This window comes from Eumetopias jubatus, unplaced genomic scaffold, assembly GCF_037043125.1.
Source record: "Eumetopias jubatus isolate StellerSeaLion01/CBP00866 unplaced genomic scaffold, mEumJub1_p1.0 scaffold_6, whole genome shotgun sequence".
Classification (NCBI taxonomy): Eukaryota; Metazoa; Chordata; class Mammalia; order Carnivora; family Otariidae; genus Eumetopias; species Eumetopias jubatus.
The window spans coordinates 148653080-148675711 of NW_028274812.1; the positions used below are offsets into that span (position 1 = coordinate 148653080).

At 57.5% G+C, this 22632-nt stretch overlaps 1 protein-coding gene across 1 annotated transcript; it reads left to right on the forward strand.

The window, feature by feature from the left end:
- Nucleotides 1-790: 790 nt before the first annotated feature.
- Nucleotides 791-22340, forward strand: GABBR1 (gamma-aminobutyric acid type B receptor subunit 1). The gene is made up of 18 exons (XM_028091762.2): nt 791-1096; nt 4189-4323; nt 4613-4783; nt 5929-6030; nt 6614-6679; nt 7104-7295; nt 11069-11311; nt 11872-11935; nt 13170-13247; nt 16893-17043; nt 17471-17603; nt 18652-18768; nt 18858-18965; nt 19320-19413; nt 19992-20119; nt 20587-20715; nt 20902-21045; nt 21287-22340. The coding sequence occupies exons 1-18, from the start codon at nt 791-793 to the stop codon at nt 21458-21460; spliced, it is 2535 nt and encodes an 844-aa protein (XP_027947563.1). The 3' UTR covers nt 21461-22340.
- The last annotated feature ends 292 nt before the right edge of the window (nt 22341-22632 follow it).

Below are 22632 nucleotides of genomic sequence, written 5' to 3' on the forward strand. Positions count from 1 at the left end.
GCGGTCCCTCCACCTCCACCTCCACCCTTTGCCTTCTCGCAGCTCCCAGTCCTTCCCGAGCTGTGTCCCCCCAGCCCCGGGGAGCCAGCCTCCGCCCCATCACTCCCCTTCACGCCACCCCCTTCCCACCCAACCACCTCTCTCCTAAGCCGCGGCCATCGCCCTGTCCCCCACACCCTCAGCCCTTCGCCCCATCCATCCACACCCCCGATTCAGACACGCGCGTCCCACCGCCGTCCTTCGCGTCTCCACCCCCGGCTCCCCCGAGCTGCGGCTCCCCCCGCCCTCCCGGCACGCCCCTTCCCCTCTCGGCTCCTCCCTGACCGCCCCCTAGCTGGGACCTCCCCCCGCTTCCCGGTCCAGGCCTTTCCCGCGGGGGGTGGGGGGGTCGCGTCCTCCGCCCCGCCCCTCCCCGCCCCTCCCCTCGGCCTGTCGTTCCCACGGCCGCGCGCGCCTCCCTCCCCGCCCCTCCCCCCGCAGCTGCCGCGCGCCGCCCGTGACGTCAGGGCCCCCTCCCAGCCCGACATCTCCTCCTCCTCCTCCTCCCCTCGGTCGGTCAGTCAGTCCGCGAGGAGAGTCCGCGGTGGAGGTGGCGGTGGCAGGGGCGGGAGCTGGAGCCGTGGGGGCCCTAGGAAGCCAACCTTCCCCGCTCCCCTGGGGCCCTCGCCCTCTCCTCCCTACACAGACCAGGATGGAGGCGCCTCCTCGACACCCCCTCAGCAGCCCTCCCCGGGAAAAGTGTCCCCCCTGAGCTCCTCCCCCTCCCCAAACAGCCCCTCTCCTCCCGGTCATGGGTCCGGGGGCCCCGGCTCCCCGGGCGGGGTGGCCGCTGCCGCTCCTAGTGGTGATGGCGGCGGGGGTGGCTCCGCTGTGGGCCTCCCACTCCCCTCATCTCCCGCGGCCTCACCCGCGGGTCCCCCCGCACCCCTCCTCAGAGCGGCGCGCAGTGTACATCGGGGCGCTGTTTCCCATGAGCGGGGGCTGGCCCGGGGGCCAGGCCTGCCAGCCCGCGGTGGAGATGGCGCTGGAGGACGTGAATAGCCGCAGGGACATCCTGCCGGACTATGAGCTCAAGCTCATCCACCACGACAGCAAGGTAGCCCCCGACCTGGGAGTGGGCGGGCGGTGGGGGCTTGGGGGGGCAGGGGGCCAGCTGCACGGGCCTCCGTCTGAGTGACTTCTGGTACTGCGAAGCAGACCCCTCCCACGTGTGACGAGCGGGGGAGATGGGCTGGGGGTGCAGGAGCTTGGGGAGAGTCACAGGGGCTGGAGGTTCATGATGAGGGTCTGGGGGTTTAAGAGGGTTAATCAGGCCGTGAGGCAGACCTTTCTGCTCCCCAGGATGCGTGGAAGTGGGGGGGGAGGGTTGGGGAAACTGGTGGTGGATTTAGGGTACAAGCTGATCCTGGTCCTCTGGGAGTAAACTCACCCTGGGATGGGTTCAGGGGATGGAGGAGGTGTCAGAGGTGAGGAGCTGGAGCAGGGCTTTAGATTTACCATGGTAACAAGGTAAATCTTGGCAGCAGGTTGGAACTCTGAATAAGGAAAAATATGAGGGACTTGAGGGCTCTGGTTTATTTATCACAACAAACAGCAGGGTAGCTGTGAGCCCTATTCTGTTGAAGATTCCTGGACTGTGGGGTATGTGGCATATTATAGTTTGGGAAAGCTAATGGTCAGGAGATGGGCAGAGGCCCTGGGAAAATGAATTGGATTTGAGGTCCACACAGGAGCCCTTACAATTGCATGGCGATAGAGGGGAGTCTGGGTATAGGCAGGAGAGAGAGCAGGAAAGAATGGTGGTAGGGGAGGGGGGCGATGAGGAGGAGTGGGTTAGAGATCAATTCTTGGGCATCCTGTGGAACTTGGGTCTTGAGTTTATCTTCCTTACAGCGTGTGGCCTCTGAGATGTGAGAAGGGAAATAGGATGTAGGGTGAGGGAGGCGCGGAACAGAGAAAGGGGGAAGGAAAGAACATTTGGGTCGGGTGTAGAGGGTGGCTCCGTAAGATTCCTTTCCCACCCTATTCCCTATGAGTAATTGGGAGTATGGGGAAGTATGTGCCACAGGGAAGGAAAGAGACTTGGGACCTCAAATTTATCTTCTCTGACATGTGGCCCCAGCATCGTAAGGGGCTGGGAGAGAGTAGAGTGGAGTACGGAGGTGAGGACTTGGTCGTCTTCACCTGGGTGGACCCCGGATGTAGTCATTCTGAGAAGCAGGTTTGTGAGGGAGGAGTGGGCAGAGTGGGGCTGAAGGGGTGCTTGGAGAGAAGAGAGCAAGGATGGTAAGGGGCTTGGAGAGAGGACTTCAAACCCTTCCTGACACTTTGGCGGGGATTCCCAAACTTCGGGGTACATGAGAATCACCAGAGGAGTGGGTTTAAAACGGATTCTAACTTCCTGGTCAGGAACGAGTCCCAGGCATCTGCATTTTTGCCATTACACGTTCTGCCCTGGTGGATGTCTCAGTAGCCACCCTCAGGATCCCCATGGAAGACCAGCCACGCACACGAAAAAAACTAGGTGTTAGGGGAGAGGCAGGGGGAGGAGCAGAGGGTCAGGTCTGCTGGAGGTGGGAGTTTGGGGCCAGAGACTGGGAGGGATGGGTGCAGGGGTCAGGAGAGGGGGTCACAGGGAGCCAGGGAGCCCCGTAGCCCCGTGTCTTAGCCCAGACTCATCCACCATGACAGGTGACTCCCTAGGGGTGCTGGGGAGCAGATGGGGGGCCTGAGAGAAGGGAGACGGAAGAGAAACCAGAAGAGGCAGCGAAGGGGGTGGGGGGTGGAAAGCCGCAAACTGGAATGTGTGTTTTTCCTGCGGGCAAGCCCAGATCCTATGCAGAAGAGAGAGCGGAAGAGAGGCTGAGAGGAAGTCTGCTGGGGAGGGGGTGAGAAGCAGCGAATTTGCCGGGAGGAACTAAGTGTGGAAGGAGAGAAGGTAGGGGAGGGATGAGCAAGCCAGAGAAGAGCCCTGGGTCAGCCTGTGTGTGTGTTGTCGGTGCCCCTCCTTGTTCCTGCCAACCTTCCCCAGGCTGCAAGGGGGAGCTGGAGCCGCATCTGGGGTAACCTGCTAGGAGAGTGCAGGAAGGTGGGGCCTGAGAATGGCAGAGCTGCCAGGGTGAGGAGCCTTCAAAAACACCTCTTAGCAGGGGGTGGGGGTGGGGGGGCAGCAGAGGGTTCTGGCTCCCCTTCTCCAACTTCCCACGGCGTCTCAAATGTCAGGCCCCAGTGGGAAGTGAGCAGGCTCTAGGGGGCCTTCCTCATTCCCTCTCTGCCTGCCCCCTGTCACCCTCCCCAGCCCCTGTGCCTCCTGTCTCTTCCTCCTTCTCTACCCTGGCTGCCCACTGCCTTCCATTTCTTCTCGACTTCCTTTGGGGTTCCAGCAGCTTCTGAAATGTCATACTTCAGCAGGAGGGGAACAGGCAGGGGCTCACCATGCGGCTCTTCCTCCCACCGTCCCTCCCCTCCCCAGCTCTGCATTGTTTACTTTCCCCATCTCCCTGCCCCTCCTTCAGGCACCCCTAAACCCTCTGGTTTGTTGAGAGTCTCGCCCTATTTACTCTCCCCAGTTCTTCCTCACCTATTCCACCCCCACTTCCAGCCCTCCCCAAGTGCCTCTTTTTCTAATGGACCCGTCAAATGTCAGGGCCCAGCAGGACTCCCTAGTGGTCTTGTTCCCTGTTCTCCTTGTGTTTATTTATCGCTAGCCCTGAAGAGAGAGGAGCCAGGGGCAAGTGGAAGGTGGGGAGCCGGAGTTTGCAGAGATGAAGGAGGAAGTTTCATAGCATGGTTCTGAGGAGGCTGTCTGGGGACTCATTCACATTCCTGCAGACTCACCGATGTTTGGAGCTTAGAAACATGGGGAAGGGGATGGGGTGATAGAGGAAGGTCGGCTGGGGGAGGTCTGAGGAGGGGCTGAGGGAGGAAAGGTGGTCTGTGCAGTAATTCTGATGGAGGTGCGTGCAGGAGAGGACGTGGGTAAGGAGGCAGGGGGAGCACGGGGGACGGTGTTTGATGCATGAGGGGAACCGAGAGACTGGACGGGAAGAGATGTCAGGAAGGAGGAGAAAATGGTGCTCATGACAGAAGGGATCCAGCGGAGGGATGGGTACTTGGGAAGTAACTAGGTTGCTGGAGATGCAATGAGGAGGAGCACGGGTGACCGACACTTACCCCCTCCCCATTCAGTGTGACCCAGGCCAAGCCACCAAGTACCTGTATGAGCTGCTCTACAACGACCCCATCAAGATCATCCTCATGCCTGGTTGCAGTTCCGTCTCCACGCTTGTGGCTGAGGCTGCCAGGATGTGGAACCTCATCGTGGTAAGCCGGGCCGTGGGGCTGAGCAGGGGAGTCCTGCAGCTCTGTATTTAAGGGGACTGCGGAGGGGACCCGTTTTCAGGACTCACGGTCCTTTACGGCCCTCCAGCAGTGGCCTGAGAGCCCAGCTGCTGCTCCTCCTCAGCAGGAAGTGAGCGCCTGTGCCAGGGGCTGTGGGCCTTTGAGAACCGGTGCACGCGGGGCAGAGCTGGGCAGGAGGCTTGGGGGCAGCGAGGAGGGCTGCAGCGGAGCTCCGGGCGAGCATGTCCTGCTCTGTGTCTCTGTCCCTTAGCTCTCCTACGGCTCCAGCTCACCGGCCCTGTCCAACAGGCAGCGCTTTCCCACATTCTTTCGAACTCATCCGTCGGCCACGCTCCACAATCCTACCCGTGTGAAGCTCTTTGAAAAGTGGGGCTGGAGGAAGATCGCCACCATCCAGCAGACCACTGAGGTCTTCACCTCGGTGAGCGTGCATGCACTCGAACTTCAGTGCGGAGAGATGTGGCCGGGATTCCTTTTGGGGAGAAGGGCCTGTTTCTTTTCTCTTTTTTAAGATTTTTATTTATTTATTTGACAGAGAGAGAGAGAGAGAGAGCACACAACCAGGAGGAGTGGCAGAGGGAGAGGGAGAGGGAGAGGCAGGCTCCCAGCTGAGCAGGGAGCCCGACGTGGGGCTCGATCCCAGGACCCTGGGATCATGACCTGAGCCAAAGGCAGACGCTTAGTGACTGAGCCACCCAGGCGCCCCAAAGAGCCTGTTTCTTTATCAAAAGCAAATATGTTCTGAGTGGGTTAAGTGCATGTTCTTTCTGTAGCCAGAGGAATAAACAGAGTTGGGTTTTGGTTTTAGGACGGTTTTTCCCTTTGATGCTCTCTTTCCCGGACAGACCCCAAATGACCCACTTCTATTAAAGTAGGTTCACTCCAAAGTTGAGATAAGAGAGGGAATATGAGATAGGAACGCAGAAAGGCAGCAAGTTCTGGAGACACGCAGGGGTGGTGTGTGTGTGTGAGTAGGAACAGGGGGAACGGAGAAGGAGCAGAGAAGGAGGGAATGAGAGGGAGAGAGAGACGGGACAGGTGAAGTGGGAAGAGGAAGGGCAGGGCTCCGACCTGGAAAAGATAGTCAGCCCCCTCTCTTCTATTCTAGTCTTTGGACCACCCCACCCTTAGGTTCTGTGGCCCTTTAACCCTCCCCCACTCTCTCAGGGGTTCAGGGCACTCTTCTCTGATCCCTCTGTCTGTCTGCACTTGCCTCTTGAGCTTGAGACCACCCTGTGCACACCAGACCCTGACTCATTTTCCCCACGTCCTCTGCGCTCCTTTCCCCCACTCTTGCTGTCTGGTGGCAGTGGGGTGAGTGGGGTGGCTTCCCGGGACACAGATCCTCAGGAGGGGCTCTCGAGCACCTTCGTATGTAGAGTCTACATTCTGAGACGGCAGATGCTTTCCTTCGAGCTCCCCCACCCCGGGCACAGACTTGGTTGAAGGAGGGTTCAGAACTGCTGTTCCTCCTGCTCTGAGTGTGCAGTCCCCAGGTAACATCTCTGGTTTTGACCCCATTGTACACCCCAAGTTTTCTCCATTTGTTTCTCATGCCCACCCAAGACTCTGGACGACCTCGAGGAGCGAGTGAAGGAGGCTGGAATTGAGATTACTTTCCGCCAGAGTTTCTTCTCAGATCCAGCCGTGCCAGTCAAAAACCTTAAGGTGTGCTGCTCGGGAGTGGGGGACTCAGCCTGCGGAGGGACCAGGTTGGGGGAACAAAGTGGGAGGTTGGAGAGGAGAACCAGGCAGGGGCAGGTGGGGTTTTTTTTGGTTTGTTTGTTTTCTTTTGTTTTTTTGTCTTGTTTTTTTGTATCCAGATATAATTAGCATATAACATTGTATAAGCTTAAGGTGTGCAAAGAGTTGATTTGATAAATTTTTATATATACATATCTACAATATGTAATTTTATATTATATAATGTATCATACACCTTATATATTATATGTAGTTATATATTGCATACAATTGATGAATGATATTGTGTAAGCTTAGTGTTGATTTGATACATTGATACACTGCAATGTGATTAACATTCGCTAACAGCTCTATTACATCACAGAATTTGATGCTGGGAGAGAGTAGCATCTCCTGGGGACGTTTATTCTCATCGTCCAGTTGGCATTTATCCACCACCCTGTGAGCAAAACCTACACTGAGCTCTCCAGGGCAGGGAATCCAAGGTGTGGAAGTGCTTGGGTGTTTCCAGGCCTCCCTCAGGAGCTCTGTTTCTCTCCGTCTGTAGCGCCAGGATGCCCGAATCATCGTGGGACTTTTCTATGAGACTGAAGCCCGGAAAGTGTTTTGTGAGGTAGAGTTGGAATCCGAAGCGGGAGGGGCCTGGGTGGGCTCTGTACCTTGGGTGTCTGATGGGGTCTCTCTGCACGTCTGCTCAGGTTGATAGCAGATGATCTGAGGCGATGATTAGTAGGACGTCCCTGTCTCTTGGCTCTGACTCCATCTCTTGGCTTCTCGCACTCAGCTCTCTCTCCAGGTCTCATTTTCCTACCCCCGTGTGTATGTACAGGAACCCTTGAACCCCATCTTTCCTGACTTGCTGGGGAGGAACTTAGGAGGAGGAGGAGGAGTTGAGTCTCTCCTACTCCCTCCAAGACTTGTAGATTCCTCTTTTCAATTTTCTGCTCTTCTCTGATTCCCAAGAGGCTGGATAGTGTCAAGGGAAATGAGACAGAAAAAGAAACAAAGCCCCCGCCCTGCTCCTTCTCTGCCTTCAGGTGTACAAGGAGCGGCTCTTCGGGAAGAAGTATGTCTGGTTCCTCATTGGGTGGTACGCTGACAACTGGTTCAAGACCTATGACCCATCCATCAACTGCACAGTGGATGAGATGACCGAGGCCGTGGAAGGCCACATCACCACCGAGATTGTCATGCTGAACCCTGCCAACACCCGCAGCATCTCCAACATGGTGAGCGTGGGGACCGAGAAGCCAGCCCCTGGGCAGGTGGAGAGAGCTGAGGGTGCCTTGCGGGGGAGGGGAACAGGAGTGGCATCTGCAGGCACAGGAGGGCACGCAGGGCTTGTTTGCACCGTGTTTCCTGTGGCATCCATCTCTGCGCTGACTTCTTTGAGCAGGAACCAGAGAGAGAGATGGGAGTGGTATGTTCACGAGGCCCCTGACGAGACGGAGGGCTGTTACCATGGCAACGAGGGCTGGTTGGCCAGAAGTCAAATGAGGGAGAGGCGTTAATGATAATATAGATGCTGTGTATACGGAAGCACACCTTGACACCAGCACTGTTACTGAGCAGAACTACGGTCTGTTTTCTCAGTGACTTCAGAGCCCTTCGGAGTTGCTTAATATTCACTCCATTAGCTTGACTCCTGATGTTTTTTTAATGATCCTCTTTCAGAATTTTAGATGTAAAAGGGACTTCTGAAATCCGTCGGTTCCAGAGAGCTGATTGGTGACAGGCCTGGGGCTGGAAGACATGTCCTCTGATCTGGGAAGGCTGGGGCAGCCCTGCAGGCGAGGGGCATGAGGAAGTGGGGTGTGAGGCTGAGACTCTGTCTTGCTCAGGGCTCTATCTGGAGGAATACAGGAATCTTGAGTGAGCTTATGAGGCAACCTCCATGTCTGCTTATGATCACCAGGGGTAGCCCCAGGTCTGGAAGACCTGTTTTGGGAAGCATGCTAGGGGCAAGTTAATGGTTGTAAAACCCCAAATATCTCATTAAAACAAAAGTGTAGTCATCATTGCTTTTGTGCAGTAAACCAGGAATTTAGGGACGTGGTTTCTGTGATCCTCCCAGCCAAGCTCTGATGAAGGTTTTTCATTTCCATTCTACAGACCAGGAGACTGACTCAGAGAGGTTGAGGGACTTGGCCCAGGCCCGGTAACTGCTGAGTGGTGAAGCCAGAATTGACCCTTGTTTGAGTCTAACTCCAAACCACTCTGCCCTGTCACCCTGCGTGGAAAACCATGAAATCTGACTAAAGGGTCTGTGCCTTTATTGGCTGATACTGTCTTGCTGATGGCAGTTTTTAAGCAAGAGAGGAAGAAAATTCAGGCAGTCTGTCCTAGCCGTGGATTGTGTCACACGGACTCTGGACACTGTCCTAGGAAATTCCTTAAACTTCATGTTTAAGATATCTTGGTTGAAACATACAGTGGGAAGATTCTGGAGGATCACTTCCCTGTAGAGCACCTGAGAAGTGAGTCATCCTTAGACCTGGGGAAGTAGAGGAGCTGGACCCAAAGCCAAGAGGTTTATTGGCACCCTGAGCCTGGGACCTGCCCATCATGGCTTCTACCCCATAGCAGGGGACTAGAGGAGCCCCTGGTGGGGAGCAGGGGCTTGGTTAGGGGTATGAAGTGACATCTGGGCTTTGGAGCAGAATGCGCTGGAGGGTCGTCTTTCTGGCTCTTGGTCTCTAGAGAAAGGTGGTGCCTGCCTTTGAGGCCGTAGGGCTTCTAGAGACTGCAGGCCTGCTTGGTAGCTGAAATTGCCAGGTGGAAAAGCCAGGATATTCCAGAGGGTAGAAGCAGCCTTAACAGCTGACCAGGGAATGGATCGTAGATGAATCAAGCAAGACCAGGAGAGGTAGATCAGAAGCAAGGGTTGGACCTGGGGACCCAGAGCCATGGAGATCTAGAAGAGAAGCAGAGCTGTCTACACCATCCTGGAGGGTTAGTTAGGACACAGATTACGGGGCTCTTCCCTCGGAAGTCCTGATTTGGTAGGTCTGGGGTGGGCCTTTCCAATGAGTTTCCCTAGGGATGTTGATGCTACTGGTTTTGAGGACTATTGGCTGGAGCAATATCTGGAGACAATTTTGGTTGTCACAGCTCTCATCTATGGGGTAAGCCAGGCATGCTTCTAAACATCCTGTAATGCACAGGTCAGTCCCCCACAGCAAAGCATTCTCCTGATCCAAATGTCAGTAGAGCAGAGATCGAGAAACCCTGGTTTAGAAAGGAGCCAGCAATGGGCCAGTGGGTTGGAGTGGTTTTGGGGACACTTGACAGCTCTGGGCTAGAGGGGCAGCTGGGAGGTGGCCTTACCTGGGGGTAAGATTCTATTCCAGTTCTCACAAATTGGGATAGAGGTCCCATCAGATCTCAGTACAATACAAAATCGGAAGCTGCCTCAGGATACATGGTTTAGGTCACAGTCGGGCATCGGTGTCATGTCCCTCACATAGAGACAGCCAGCAGGGCTGATAGAAAATTAGGGTCATAAAGTTGCCCTTGATTGCTTTACTAATTTCTATGGGTTGTGGAATTTTTGCTGTTGTTCAGTTTTCCTTGAGCTGCTTAGTAATGTTTCCACCTGAAAATTTGCAAAGGTATCTTTGTTGGCCCAAGGCGGAATGATTTTTTGGGTAAGCATGTTGGTCGAGTGACCTGGAGCCCACGGAGAGTTGAAGATCTGGGTGGGGAGAGCACCATGCAGGGCAGATGAATCCCTTTCCATCTGGATGTTTTTCTGATCTAGTGTGTACTGTGAACTGAAGATTGGATAGACTTGTGAAGGATTACTCAGGAAGTCTCAGCCTCGCGGCTGGCTGCTGAGCAGGTGCTCTTGGAGAGAGGCATGTCAGCGTGCAGAAGCAATGCGAGGTGGTTAGGAAGAGTATGGGCTTTGATGCCAGGCTGCCTGGGCTTGAATCCCAGCCCTGCCATGCAGTATCACTTCCGGCAAGTTAAACTTTTCTGTGCCTCTTTCTATATACATACATACATATATATATATATATAACATATGTACACATACACATACCTCAGAAAAATGGAAAAATGCCTGGAACATTGTCAGGAAATATAAATGTTAGCTATTATTATTAACACTGTTCTGTATAGGCACTGATGGTCTTAATGAAACATTTCAACAATTAAGAGGACGTGGTGATTCCAAGGCTTCAGTCTCACGTACTGGGAAGTGCCAGGGAGTGAGGAAAAGTGGAGCTTCATCTTAGATATTTTTAATTTTGGATTATCGATCATATAGCTACAAATGCCTCAGAGCAGTTGGAGATACAGGACATGAAATGCTGAGCTGGACTGTAGATCTGAGTATCAGTGACAAAGATGAGGTTGAGAGACAGGGAAATTTACAAAGAGAAACTAACTTTATACCCAGCATTTTATATATGTTGGAGGACAAAGTTTGAGGGTGGGGAGGGGTATGGGTAGGGACTGAATACTGGCTTTCAAACACAGGGAGGGTGTCTCTGGGGCCTCAGTCTCCCGAAAACCGTCTGGGGGGCTGTAGCTGAAAGCACATGAGGATGCTCAGGGAGGTAGCACACTGGTTGAGGAGCCCAGTGAGGAAGGCTCCGCGGGGGCCCCTCTAGGCTGTTTGAGAATCGGAGGAGCTGTGAGGTCCCGGGTCCAGCCCCCTGAGAGAGTCTGAGCCTGGGAGAACATCGCCTTGCCGCTCCATGTCTACTCTCTTCGGCCATTCATCATGCAGAGTGTCCATTCCCTTAGATCTTTGGCTCCAGTTCTGAGCTAGTATCTGTGCACCCGAGGCCACTGGACCCCGCTCACCCCAGCTCCAGTCCGGCAGCTTCCAAGACAGGCACATGGGTGTTGTTCCAGATTCCGCATGTCTGTCTGCTCCCTCTGACAACAGGAACACAAGCCATCGTTTGATTACAAGTGTTGCAGCTGGAATCAGAAGCCGTGCCCCACACACCCACCCACGCCAGCCCTTTTCCCATCCTTCCCTCCACAGACATCCCAGGAGTTTGTGGAGAAACTGACCAAGAGACTCAAGAGACACCCCGAGGAGACAGGTGGTTTCCAGGAGGCACCGCTGGCCTACGATGCCATCTGGGCCTTGGCGCTGGCCCTGAACAAGACGTCCGGAGGGGGTGGCCGTTCGGGGGTGCGCCTGGAAGACTTCAACTATAACAACCAGACCATCACTGACCAAATCTACCGGGCAATGAACTCCTCGTCCTTCGAGGGTGTCTCTGTGAGTGACAGCACCCCCTCACGCTCCCCTGTCCTCCCCTGAGAGAGAGCGCGCCCTCCTTCCTGCAGTAATCGGTCTCAGACCCCCAAACCAGAAAACCCGTAAGAGACCAGAAGGGAAAATGCTGTATTCCTTTCCTTTCAACCTCTCCCTCGTGTATCTCCAGATATTGATGAGTCAGATGCGAATCATAGGATTTTAAAAGAGGAGGTAGTCTGAAAGATCATCTCCTATTGCTCTCAAAGTGGGGAAATTAGAGTCCAGAGGGATTTGGTGATGTGCCCAGGTCACAGCCAGGGGCCAGGTCTCCTGGGGCTCTAGCTGGGGATGTTTCCCATTCAAATCCCCCATGGGTGAAGCTTCTTTTCCAAAGAAGAATTTTTCTAAAATCTAGGGTATGGGCATCTGGGGTATGTCCTATATGCAGGCAAATGCCATAAATAGAATTCATTCAGAGGCTCAATTACATCAAACACATAAGGATCCAGAGAGTGCCTGATGCTCTCTTCTGGCTCCTGCTTTTATCACCTTGTCCGGCCCCCGCCTGTTCCCGCACTCAGGGTCACGTGGTGTTTGATGCCAGTGGCGCCCGGATGGCCTGGACGCTCATCGAGCAGCTGCAGGGTGAGCGTGGGCGCGGGGCCGGGCAGCCAGGTGGGGACTGGGCTGGGTCACCGCCCGGGGAGGGACTTGGGGAAGGTGCCTCCCTGCCTCCTGCCCTTCTCTGAACTGGTTCATCACGTGTGTTTACATAGTAAGAAGAGTAAAAAGCTCAGAGGGGTGGGATGCCCGGAGCTGGGAAGGGGCAGACACAGTCTTTCTCCAGTGGCTTCCCTTGTGATTTCAGAAATTTGCTTTTGGTGGCCTGGCTTTGAGGGGCTAACGCCTTGTCGGGTGCACCCCTGTGGACTCCGGGCAAGCCGAACCTAGCAAACCTGCTATTTTTCGAGGAACCTGTTGCATTTCCTTGCTATATAAGCTAGCATTCCCGATTTTCGTGTCTCACATGTAGTCTGGCTTTTCTAGATTGTATTTCCTTATACGTCAGCACACACACGTACTTGCCGAGCTTCTGTGAGTTGGACTGTCCACACGCCGCTCTCAGCCTCCTTGAACGTGCAAAGGCTCCTTCTGCCCGCCCCCGCCCCACCCCGTCCGCAGATCTTCCTTGTAGCCCAGAGCAGAGGGCTGTGGGTTGGCTTCTGAGGGAAAAGTTCTGGAGCGGGAATTCTTAGGAATGGCTGAATTCCCCCCTCATGGCTCTAAGAGGCAGATGCAACTTTCCAAGGAATTAGAACCCAAGCCAACAGAGGAGAAATTTCTAAAATTAAAATGAAAGCCACTGGGAAACTAGATCCTGTGATTCTGTCTGTCATGAGAGGGAGAATCAGCAGAAACGCTGAAGCTTTAGAAGCCAGAATCAAAGTGCCAGACGACGGCCGGGAGAGGCGTGAGGCTGAGGGATGTGTCTGTGGAGCCCTCTCCAAGGAGGCCTCAAACATACAAGATGCTCCCCGTACTTGTCTTCGCGCTGCCTTGGCATCCACCGTCCATTGCCTTTCAGTCAGGTTGCAGACTCGAGAGAGCCGTCAGGTGCTCCCAGGGACCCCGCAGGGGCTCAGGCACAAGCAGGGAGACAGTCAGGTTGCGGACTCGAGAGAGCCGTCAGGTGCTCCCAGGGACCCCGCAGGGGCTCAGGCACAAGCAGGGAGACAGTCAGGTTGCGGACTCGAGAGAGCCGTCAGGTGCTCCCAGGGACCCCGCAGGGGCTCAGGCACAAGCAGGGAGAGTGACTTCAGGGGAATGGGAAGCTAGTGCTTAGGCCGGGCTCTTCACCCCCCTCTTGTCTCCCGCCCAGGGGGCAGCTACAAGAAGATCGGCTACTATGACAGCACCAAGGATGATCTTTCCTGGTCCAAGACGGACAAGTGGATCGGTAAGCAGGTCCTGTCTGTGTTTTCTTTCAGTGCCTCTGAGCAACCAAGGGGAAGCATTGTGCATGTGAACGAGGGTGGGGCGGCAGGTGCCATTAGCTTGAAGTGTGCCAGGGAGATGGGCCAGGGTCCGGGTTAAGACCTGGGTAGGGGAGCTGTGTATTTGGAGAGGGAGCAGTGCACTAGCAAAAATAATGCATTGCTCAAGTAATAGGATCAGAAGGGCGGGTGCACAGGGGGTAGCCATGGAAACCCCGTTTGGGTTTCCCAGATGTTCTGGTACCTTGATGTATCTGAACCAGCTACTTTGAGATGGAGTTGCCTCGTCATCTCTCTCAGGAAACTGGTTGCTTAAATTATAGGAGAGGTTGCAAAACCTCATATGATTGTCTTCCACTCAAACGTGCTTTTTAAAGAGACAAAGTGAGCAATTATTCCTTGTGCGCTTGGTGGGCTAAACAACCGAAAATGGGAAAGATACTCAAGGTGGACAAAAGGAAGGACCTGCGGATAAATAAAGGCTTGGCATGTTAGGGATGGAGGCAGCTGCCTGCTACCCTACCCAACTGGAAGCTCCTAGCTCCCAGCACTGCTGGAGTTCTGACATGTTTTTTTTATAATTTGAATTTAGGACAGTATTCTCTACTGCTATAAATGCTGCCTGGCCTAAATTACACTTTTCTTTTTAAAGCTAAGCAAATTGAAATTAGTTTTTTTTTTCCCCCGCTGTGAACTCGTTGACAAATTTGAGCTTCCTCTTAATAATAACTAGAAAACACCTCTGGGAATATCATCCTGCCGGGGTTAAAAATCACAGATCAGGTGTTTTTCCTGAGGTTAGGAGACCAGACTGGATACTTTGAACTCTTTAGCTTTATGATTCTACAACTGCCTTTTGCAGCTTTTGATTTGAATTCTGAGAGACCTCGTGAACTTTACCTCTCAGTCTTTCCCTTCTTTCCCTCCCATTTCCTTTGCTGCCAAAAAGACAGAAAACATAGAACAAACATTAACAGAACAGACTGCAGCTTTGGAGATACATCTTAGCCTCTAGCTGCATTCCCTCCTCTCACTTCTGATCGCTTCCCGAGACCCCGAGCCGTAGGGAGCACTCCACTGTAGCAACCCCGACTCAGGGTTCAGGGCAGCGAGGGCCCCATTCCTCAGGGCTAGAGACAGCTGTCCCTAGCCCCTTTCTCTGCCTCATCTTCATTTCCTTGTCCCTTCCCCCCCATCTCCCAGTGCCCTGAAGGAGGAGCCCCCCAGCTGACCAGACCCCCCCTCCAGTGCCATGCAGGAGGAGCCCCCCAGCTGACCAGACCCCCTCCTCCAGTGCCATGCAGGAGGAGCCCCCCAGCTGACCAGACCCCCCCTCCAGTGCCATGCAGGAGGAGCCCCCCCAGCTGACCAGACCCCCTCCTCCAGTGCCATGCAGGAGGGCCCCTCAGCTGACCAGACCTCCCCTCCAGTGCTCTGCAGGAGGGGCCCCCAGTTGACTAGACCCCCCCTCCAGTGCCCTGCAGGAGGGGCCCCCAGTTGACCAGACCCCCCTCCAGTGCCCTGCAGGAGGAACCCCCTGGCTGAACCAGACCCGTCCCCCAGTGCCATGCAAGAGAGGCCCCCAGCTGACCCGACCCCCCCAGTGCCATGCAGGAGGAACCCCGTGGCTGACCACACCCGCCCCCCCACTGCCATTTAAAAGGGGCCCCCCAGCTGACCAGACCCCCCCCTTCAGTGCCCTGTAGGAGGGGCCCCTGGGCTGACCAGACCCACCCCCCCAGTGCCATGTAGGAGGAACCCCCTGGCTGACCAGACCCGCCCCCCAGTGCCATGCAGGAGGAGCCCCCCAGCTGACCAGACCCCCCCTCCAGTGCCCTGTAGGAGGGGCCCCTGGGCTGACCAGACCCCCTTCCAGTGCTCTGCAGAAGGGCCCCCCCAGCTGACCAGACCCCCAGTGCCATGCAGGAGGAACCCCCAGCTGACCAGAACCCCCTCCAGTGCCATGCAGGGGGGGCCCTCCCAGTTGACCAGACCCCCCCCCCCCAGTGCCATGCAGGAGGAGCTCCCTGGCTGACCAGACCAACTCCCCCAGTGCCATGCAGGAGGAACCCTCTGGCTGACCAGACCCGCCCCCCCAGTGCCATGCAGGAGGGGTCCCCAGCTGATCAGATGCCCCCTCCAAGGCCTTGCAAGAGGGGCCCCCCAGTTGACCAGGCCAACTCCCCCAGTGCCATGCAGGAAGGGCCCCCCAGTTGACCAGACCCCCCCAGTGCCATGCAGGAGGAACCCCCTGGCTGACCAGACCCACCCCCCTAGTGCCGTGCAGGAGGGGCCCCCAGCTAACCAGACCCCCCCCAGTGCCCTGCAGGAGGAGCCCCCTGGCTGACCAGACCAACTCCCCAGTGCCATGCCAGAAGGGCCCCCAGCTGACCAGAACCCCCCCAGTGCCATGCAGGAGGAACCCCCGGCTGACCAGACTCCCCCTCCAGTGCCATGTAGGAGGAGCCCCCATCTGACCAGATCCCCCTCCAGTGCATGTAGGAGGGGCCCCCCAGTTGACCAGACCCCCCCAGTGCCCTGCAGGAGGAGCCCCCTGGCTGACCAGACCAACTCCCCAGTGCCATGCCAGAAGGGCCCCCAGCTGACCAGAATCCCCCCAGTGCCATGCAGGAGGAACCCCCGGCTGACCAGACTCCCCCTCCAGTGCCATGTAGGAGGAGCCCCCATCTGACCAGATCCCCCTCCAGTGCATGTAGGAGGGGCCCCCCAGTTGACCAGACCCCCCCAGTGCCATGCAGGGGGAGCTCCCTGGCTGACCAGACCCACCCCCCCAGGGCCAATGCAGGAGGGGCCCCCAGCTGACCAGACCCCCCCAGTGCGATGTAGGGGGAGCTCCCTGGCTGACCAGACCCACCCCCCCAGTGCCATGCAGGAGGAACCCCCTGGCTGACCAGACCCGCCCCCCAGTGCCATGCAGGAGGGGCCCCCCAGCTGACCAGACCCACCCCCCCCAGGGCCATGCAGGAGGGGCCCCCAGCTGACCAGACCAAACCCCTCAGTGCCCTGCAGGAGTGGTCCCCCAGCTGACCAGACCAACTCCCCGAATGCCCTGTAGGAGGGGCCCCCCAGTTGACCAGACTCCCCCAGTGCCCTACAGAAGGGCCCCCAGCTGACCAGACCCCCCCCAGTGCCCTGCAGGAGGATCTTCCAGCTGGCCAGAGCCCCCCTCCGGGCCATGCAGGAGGGCTCCCCAGCTGACCAGATCCCCCCCAGTGCCCTGCAGGAGGGCCCCGCAGCTGACCAGACCCCCCCCCCAGTGCCCTGCAGGAGGATCTTCCAGCTGACCAGAGCTCTCCTTACCCCTAATGCCATGCAGGAGGAACCCCCGGCTGACCAGACTCCCCCTCCAGTGCCATGCAGGAGGGCCCCCCCAGCTGACCAGACCCCCCCCAGTGCCCTGCAGGAGGATCTTCCAGCTGACCAGAGCTCCCCTTACCCCTAATGCCATGCAGGAGGAACCCCTGGCTGACCAGACTCCCCCTCCAGTGCCATGCAGGAGGGGCCCCCAGCTGACCAGACTCCCCCAGTGCCACGCAGGAGGAGCTCCCTGGCTGACCAGGACTCCCCTTACCCCTAATGCCCTGCAGGAGGGGCCCCCCCGGCTGACCAGACCCTGGTCATCAAGACATTCCGCTTCATGTCCCAGAAACTCTTCATCTCGGTCTCTGTGCTCTCCAGCCTGGGCATTGTCCTGGCTGTGGTCTGTCTGTCGTTTAATATCTACAACTCTCATGTCCGGTAAGTTTCCTCTCTGTCACTGCCCTCCTTCTGTCTGCCCCTTGAAGACAGTGAGCATGCCCCTGGCAGGGACTGAGATGAGACCTGTGTAACTGCTGAGGTCGTGGGGGGTCGAGGTGTCCACTCTGACCCATGCCTTCCCAGCGACCGTGACGACCAAAGGGGCAACCAGACCCACGTCCCATTCCAGCTCCAGAGCAGCTCACCGAAAACTAAAAGTTCTTGGGGTAGCAGTGAGGGCTGTACGCCGTGTGTGCAGTGGGGGTGCTGGGAGCCCTCTGCACGCACCGCCCGCCCCTGGCCCAGGCTGCACCAGGCACTCTGCCGTGGCCCATGGCTGCAGGCTGGGCCAGGCCCTGGTGGCTCTGAAGATCCGAGCCTCCCTGAAGAAGAGGTTAACTCTTCTCCTCTCCCGCCTCTGCCCTAGTTATATCCAGAACTCCCAGCCCAACTTGAACAATCTGACGGCTGTGGGCTGCTCCCTGGCGCTGGCTGCCGTCTTCCCCCTCGGGCTGGATGGTTACCACATCGGGAGAAGCCAGTTCCCCTTCGTCTGCCAGGTGAGCAGGAGGTGGGCAGACTCCCCCTGGAACGTGGCTCGCCCTGCCCTGCAGCTGCTCCTGGAGGCACAGTGCCTGGCCTTTCCTCCGCTGTCCCTGCCCCCCCTGGTCTCTGCCTGGCTGCATCCCTTCTTCCTGACCTCCAGACCTTTTCACTGTGTGGCTCTAGCCAGTTCCAAGGTTGCCATGGCATGCCTCACAGAGAAGGGGGAGGCTCTGAGAGTGCAGGAAGGGGTCTGCACAAAGAACCCTCCAACCCTGGCAGCTTGTCTGTGCTGTGGGGGCTGAGCCCAGGAACTGCGCTCCCAGGGGGAGGGGGGAAGGACCGAGGTAGAGACCTGACCTGACAGCAGGGGGCTGGGGGCAGGAAGGAGGTGCGTGCTTGGTGTTTGGGGTGTGGGAAAGGCTTCAGTAGTCTTATTTGTGCAGTTCTGTTCTGCTGGTAGGAAACAGGCCCCTGTCCCTGCCCGTCCGTACTCCTCCTTCCTGTGCCCTGTCCTGACCATGCAGCTTGCACATGGCATTTGCACACACAAGCACACTTCCCCAGAGGCTGTAGGTCCCCAGTGAAACCAGAGGGCAGTGGGGGGGGGGGTGGGCGCTAAGCTGCAGGGCAGCATGAGAGATCTCTGCACAAAGTGCTGTGGGAGCAAAGAGGGAGCTGCTCAGGAGGTAGCTGGACCGGCACTGGAATATCAAAAGATGCGTGGGCTTTCCTCAGCTGGAGGAATTAGGGTGGTCACTCATGTGGCCTGCAGGGATGGAGATGCCACTAGATCAGGTGAGCCTGTCGGTTTGGCTGGAGCCTGGGGGGAGAAAAGGGCAGAGGAGTCTGGGGCGATGGCTGGGGCCGTGTTGTGAAGGATCTGGTGCTGCACCACACGCTGGGGGTCCAAAGGGATTCGCCCCAGGAGATCACAGCAAGGTCGCCCTGCTGGCAGAGGAGAAGGTGGGTAGGACGAAGCTTGCTGGCCCTCTGCACACCCCCTTCGCTCCTGGCTGCACCTCTGTTGCACACGGTTCTGCCCTGCCCCCTCTCCTGTCCTAGGCGCGTCTCTGGCTCTTGGGTCTGGGCTTTAGCCTGGGCTACGGCTCCATGTTCACTAAGATCTGGTGGGTCCACACGGTCTTCACAAAGAAGGAGGAGAAGAAGGAGTGGAGGAAGGTGAGCTGCTGCTTAACCTCAGCCCTTAGGTCCTTGGCTCTTGGGGTTTAGAGGGTTCCCTGACCTGCCTATGCTCTGTGTCCATCCAGACTCTGGAGCCCTGGAAGCTGTATGCCACGGTGGGCTTGTTGGTGGGCATGGATGTCCTCACTCTTGCCATCTGGCAGATCGTGGACCCTTTGCACCGGACCATTGAGGTACCCGTTGAGGGGAGGCACTGGAGGTCAGGGTCTCTGCGCTGCCTGGGGTCTGAGGAGGAAAGCCACTCGTGGAGAGGGCTCTCCGTCCTTCTGCACAACAGCAGCTGTAAGGAGCCCCAGTGCAGGTGGGGATCCAGGTGGTGGGGATCCAGGAAGGACGTGTAGACGTCCCAGGCATCGTGGAAAGCTGGGGGACGTGCACTTCCGTGGTGTTCATGAAAGCACTCCTGAGCCTAGAGTGGGGCCTGGCATGGGAAAGAGGGGGCAGAGTTGGGGGTCGGGGACTGAGCAGAGGTGGGGCAGGGAGGGTGACCGCCGTCTTCCCTGGGGCCCTATTTAAATCTCCCTTAGACTTTTGCCAAGGAGGAGCCGAAGGAAGATATTGACGTGTCCATCCTGCCCCAGCTGGAGCACTGCAGCTCCAAGAAGATGAATACGTGGCTTGGTGCGTGGGGTGTGGGGGAGTGGTGGGGCGAGGACAGCAGGCTGGGGGACGGAAGGGTCTTGGGCGACGGGGCAGTGTAAATGTCCTCCTCTGTGTCGCTGCACTGGTCCTTTCTGGGAATGGGGGAGTTGGTCTTTTTCCGTGAGGAGCTGGGGGTCTAAAGCAGGGATGAGGCAGAGCTGGTGGCAGAGTGGCCCGTGGGGACAGCCTGACACCATCCGTCTGGTCAGCTTCCTAGGGTGAGGCCAGGGCTGTGAGGGCCTGGGTTAGGCCCCTTTTGGCATCCTGAACATTGGTCTGTGACCAGAAGGGAAGGCAAAGCCTCCCCTCAGCCTGGAGGGTGAGGAGGTGAGACATTGTGTGGCTGACACCGGCTCTCAGCAGTCTTCTTCCCATGTCCCAGAAGGAGGTGGTGAGGTTTGGACACGTTGGGGAGATGGACAGAGACGGGTGTGCTAGGTCGGAGGGGCCGACTGGAGCTCTGAGCAGAACAGCAGTAGGTGAAGGATGTGGAGGGCGTGGGGAGGGAGTGGGTGCGTGGGGTCTTGTTGCCCAGGTGACCATTTGCTCCGTTCCAGGCATTTTCTATGGTTACAAGGGGTTGTTGCTGCTGCTGGGCATCTTTCTTGCTTACGAGACCAAGAGCGTGTCAACGGAGAAGATCAACGACCACCGGGCTGTGGGCATGGCCATCTACAATGTGGCGGTGAGCCCCGGACAGCTGGCGCTGACCCCAGGGCTGCCGGGGCGGAATCAGGGCTGGGTCAGTGGGCGGAAGTTAGTGCCTCCGGTGTGTAAAACACTTTCCAGTGGGTAAAGCACACTATCTTCCCCTGACCACCCGTGAAGCAGACGTTAGTGTCCCCCTACACAGGTGAGGAAGCAGAAGCAGGGAGGTTAGATGGCTTGTCTGTGGTTCCCGGGCTGGAATCCGAGTCAGCTTCCTGCCAGATTTCCCTGACTCTTGACGCTTGGGGACTCTGAATGTGCGTGTGTGCGGATCCTAGGACCTCTGCCTTGAGGGAGGGGTTGACCTGGAGTGGGACAATCTGGAGCTGAGGGTGGCCTGGAGTCCGGACCCTTTTCCGATGGGGATTTCCCCCAGGACCTGTCCTCAGGGGCTCTCTCCTGGGGGAGGAAAGCCTGGAGGTCCCAAACAGGGTCCACCCACAGGTCCTGTGCCTCATCACCGCCCCGGTCACCATGATCCTGTCCAGCCAGCAGGACGCAGCCTTCGCCTTCGCATCTCTTGCCATAGTGTTCTCCTCCTATATTACTCTGGTCGTGCTCTTCGTGCCGAAGGTGAGGCGCTCCCCGCTCCTCTGCCCTCACGGTCCACCCCTACTTCCTGGGACCCTCTCCCGCTCCTGCCCTTGGTTGGGGCCCAGCTTGTCCCTCTATTTTCATTCTTTTCGACTCCAACCCACCACCTGCTAGTCGCCGACAGTTGGGGCTCCACCACCTCATGCCGCAAACCTTCGCCCCCAGATGCGCAGGCTGATCACCCGGGGGGAGTGGCAGTCGGAGGCGCAGGACACCATGAAGACGGGCTCGTCCACCAACAACAACGAGGAAGAGAAGTCCCGGCTGTTGGAGAAGGAGAACCGGGAGCTGGAGAAGATCATCGCTGAGGTGTGAGGGCGGCAGGGGCACTGGCGCAGATCCGTGCGCAGGGACCTCCCTCCCCCGCCCGGCCCCCCACGCCTCACTTCCCTGGCCCCTCTTTTCCGCCCGCTGCCCCCACTGCTCTTTAGCTCTCCTCGCTCTCTCCTCATTTTCACGTCTGCTGCCCACCCTGGCCTCCGTCCCGTCTCAGGCCCACACCCCACCTTCCCCACATGCTTCCAACCTCTCCCAATCTCTCTTCCTGCAGAAAGAGGAGCGTGTCTCCGAGCTGCGCCATCAGCTTCGGTCTCGGCAGCAGCTCCGCCCCCGGCGCCACCCCCCTACGCCCCCAGACCCCTCGGGGGGCCTGCCCAGGGGCCCCCATGAGCCCCCTGACCGGCTCAGCTGTGACGGGAGCCGGGTTCATTTGCTGTACAAGTGAGGGCCCGAGGGGAGAAGGAGGGGCTGGGGGAAGGCCTCCTCTGTGAGCCGGGTTGTCTGGGTCCCCAGGACTGTGGAACCGGTGTGTTTTCTCTCGTGTGCTTGCTGTTTTATAGCCACTGCGCGGTCCAGTTGGTGCCTGGCTGCAGCTTCCCTGGCCCCTCGGCAGTGCGCCGCGCCCCTTCCCCTCCTGCTAGCGCCCTCTCTCCCTACCTGGTCTCCTTCCACTGGCCCACGCCTCACCCCTCCACCAGCTTCGACCCTCTGGAGTTTCCTGCCTCTGCCCTGTGTGTGCTCATGCTTCCCAACACACGTACTCGTGTGCATGCGTGCTCACACGTGCTTTCTTCTCCCTCCTGTGCTCCCGTGTGCGCCTTGTCCTCGCCTCCCTCTGGCGCTCTCGTGGCCACTGCGCCCTTTGTCTGCCGCGCGGAGGCCTTCCCCACCGGCGCACATCTGTGTTTACCCGTGCGTTCTCCCTGTGTGCGCTCATGGTACCTGGGTACCCTCACCTTTGCACCTTAAAATCATTGTATTCTCCCAACAGAGCCAGAGGCACCCACCCTACACATCATGATGCACCTTCCCCAGTTCCCACCCTCACGCGCTTTCTGCTTGAACCCCCCTTTGTGCTCATGTACTGCACTAGGTCCACACTCCTAGTCCTCCTTCCCGGGACCGCTCCCTTTGGTTTTGTGTTTTTCTGGGGGGAGTTAAGGGAGAAGAAATGGGGGCAGGCTTGGGGAGCTGCTTCCAGTAGACAGTTGGTGAGAATCCCAACCACAAGAAGGCCCTGTGACAACTGGCACAGACAGACGGAGGCATCCCCTTCACGCCGTGGTGTCTCTTGGGGAGGGATCTCCCCCAGTCTCAATAAACCAGTGAACAGTGTGACTCAGCGGCTCGTCCCTTACTGTGAACAGATTGGGCTTCAGTCCAAGGAGGGAGGCTCAGGGGTCTCCATGTTAGAGAAAAGGCACTGGGGTGCAGGGGTGGAAAGAGGTATTGGGTTGGTCCCCTGAGGGCCTAGCAGGACAAATCGGGACGGGGTTAGGCTGAGACAAGTGATGGGCTCCAAGTGTGGAGGGGTCTGCTCTGGGGTCCGCCGACCCGAGCGTCAGTCACCACCACGTGGAAACAAATTCCGTGATCTCTGTCCTCTCCTCGTTTGTG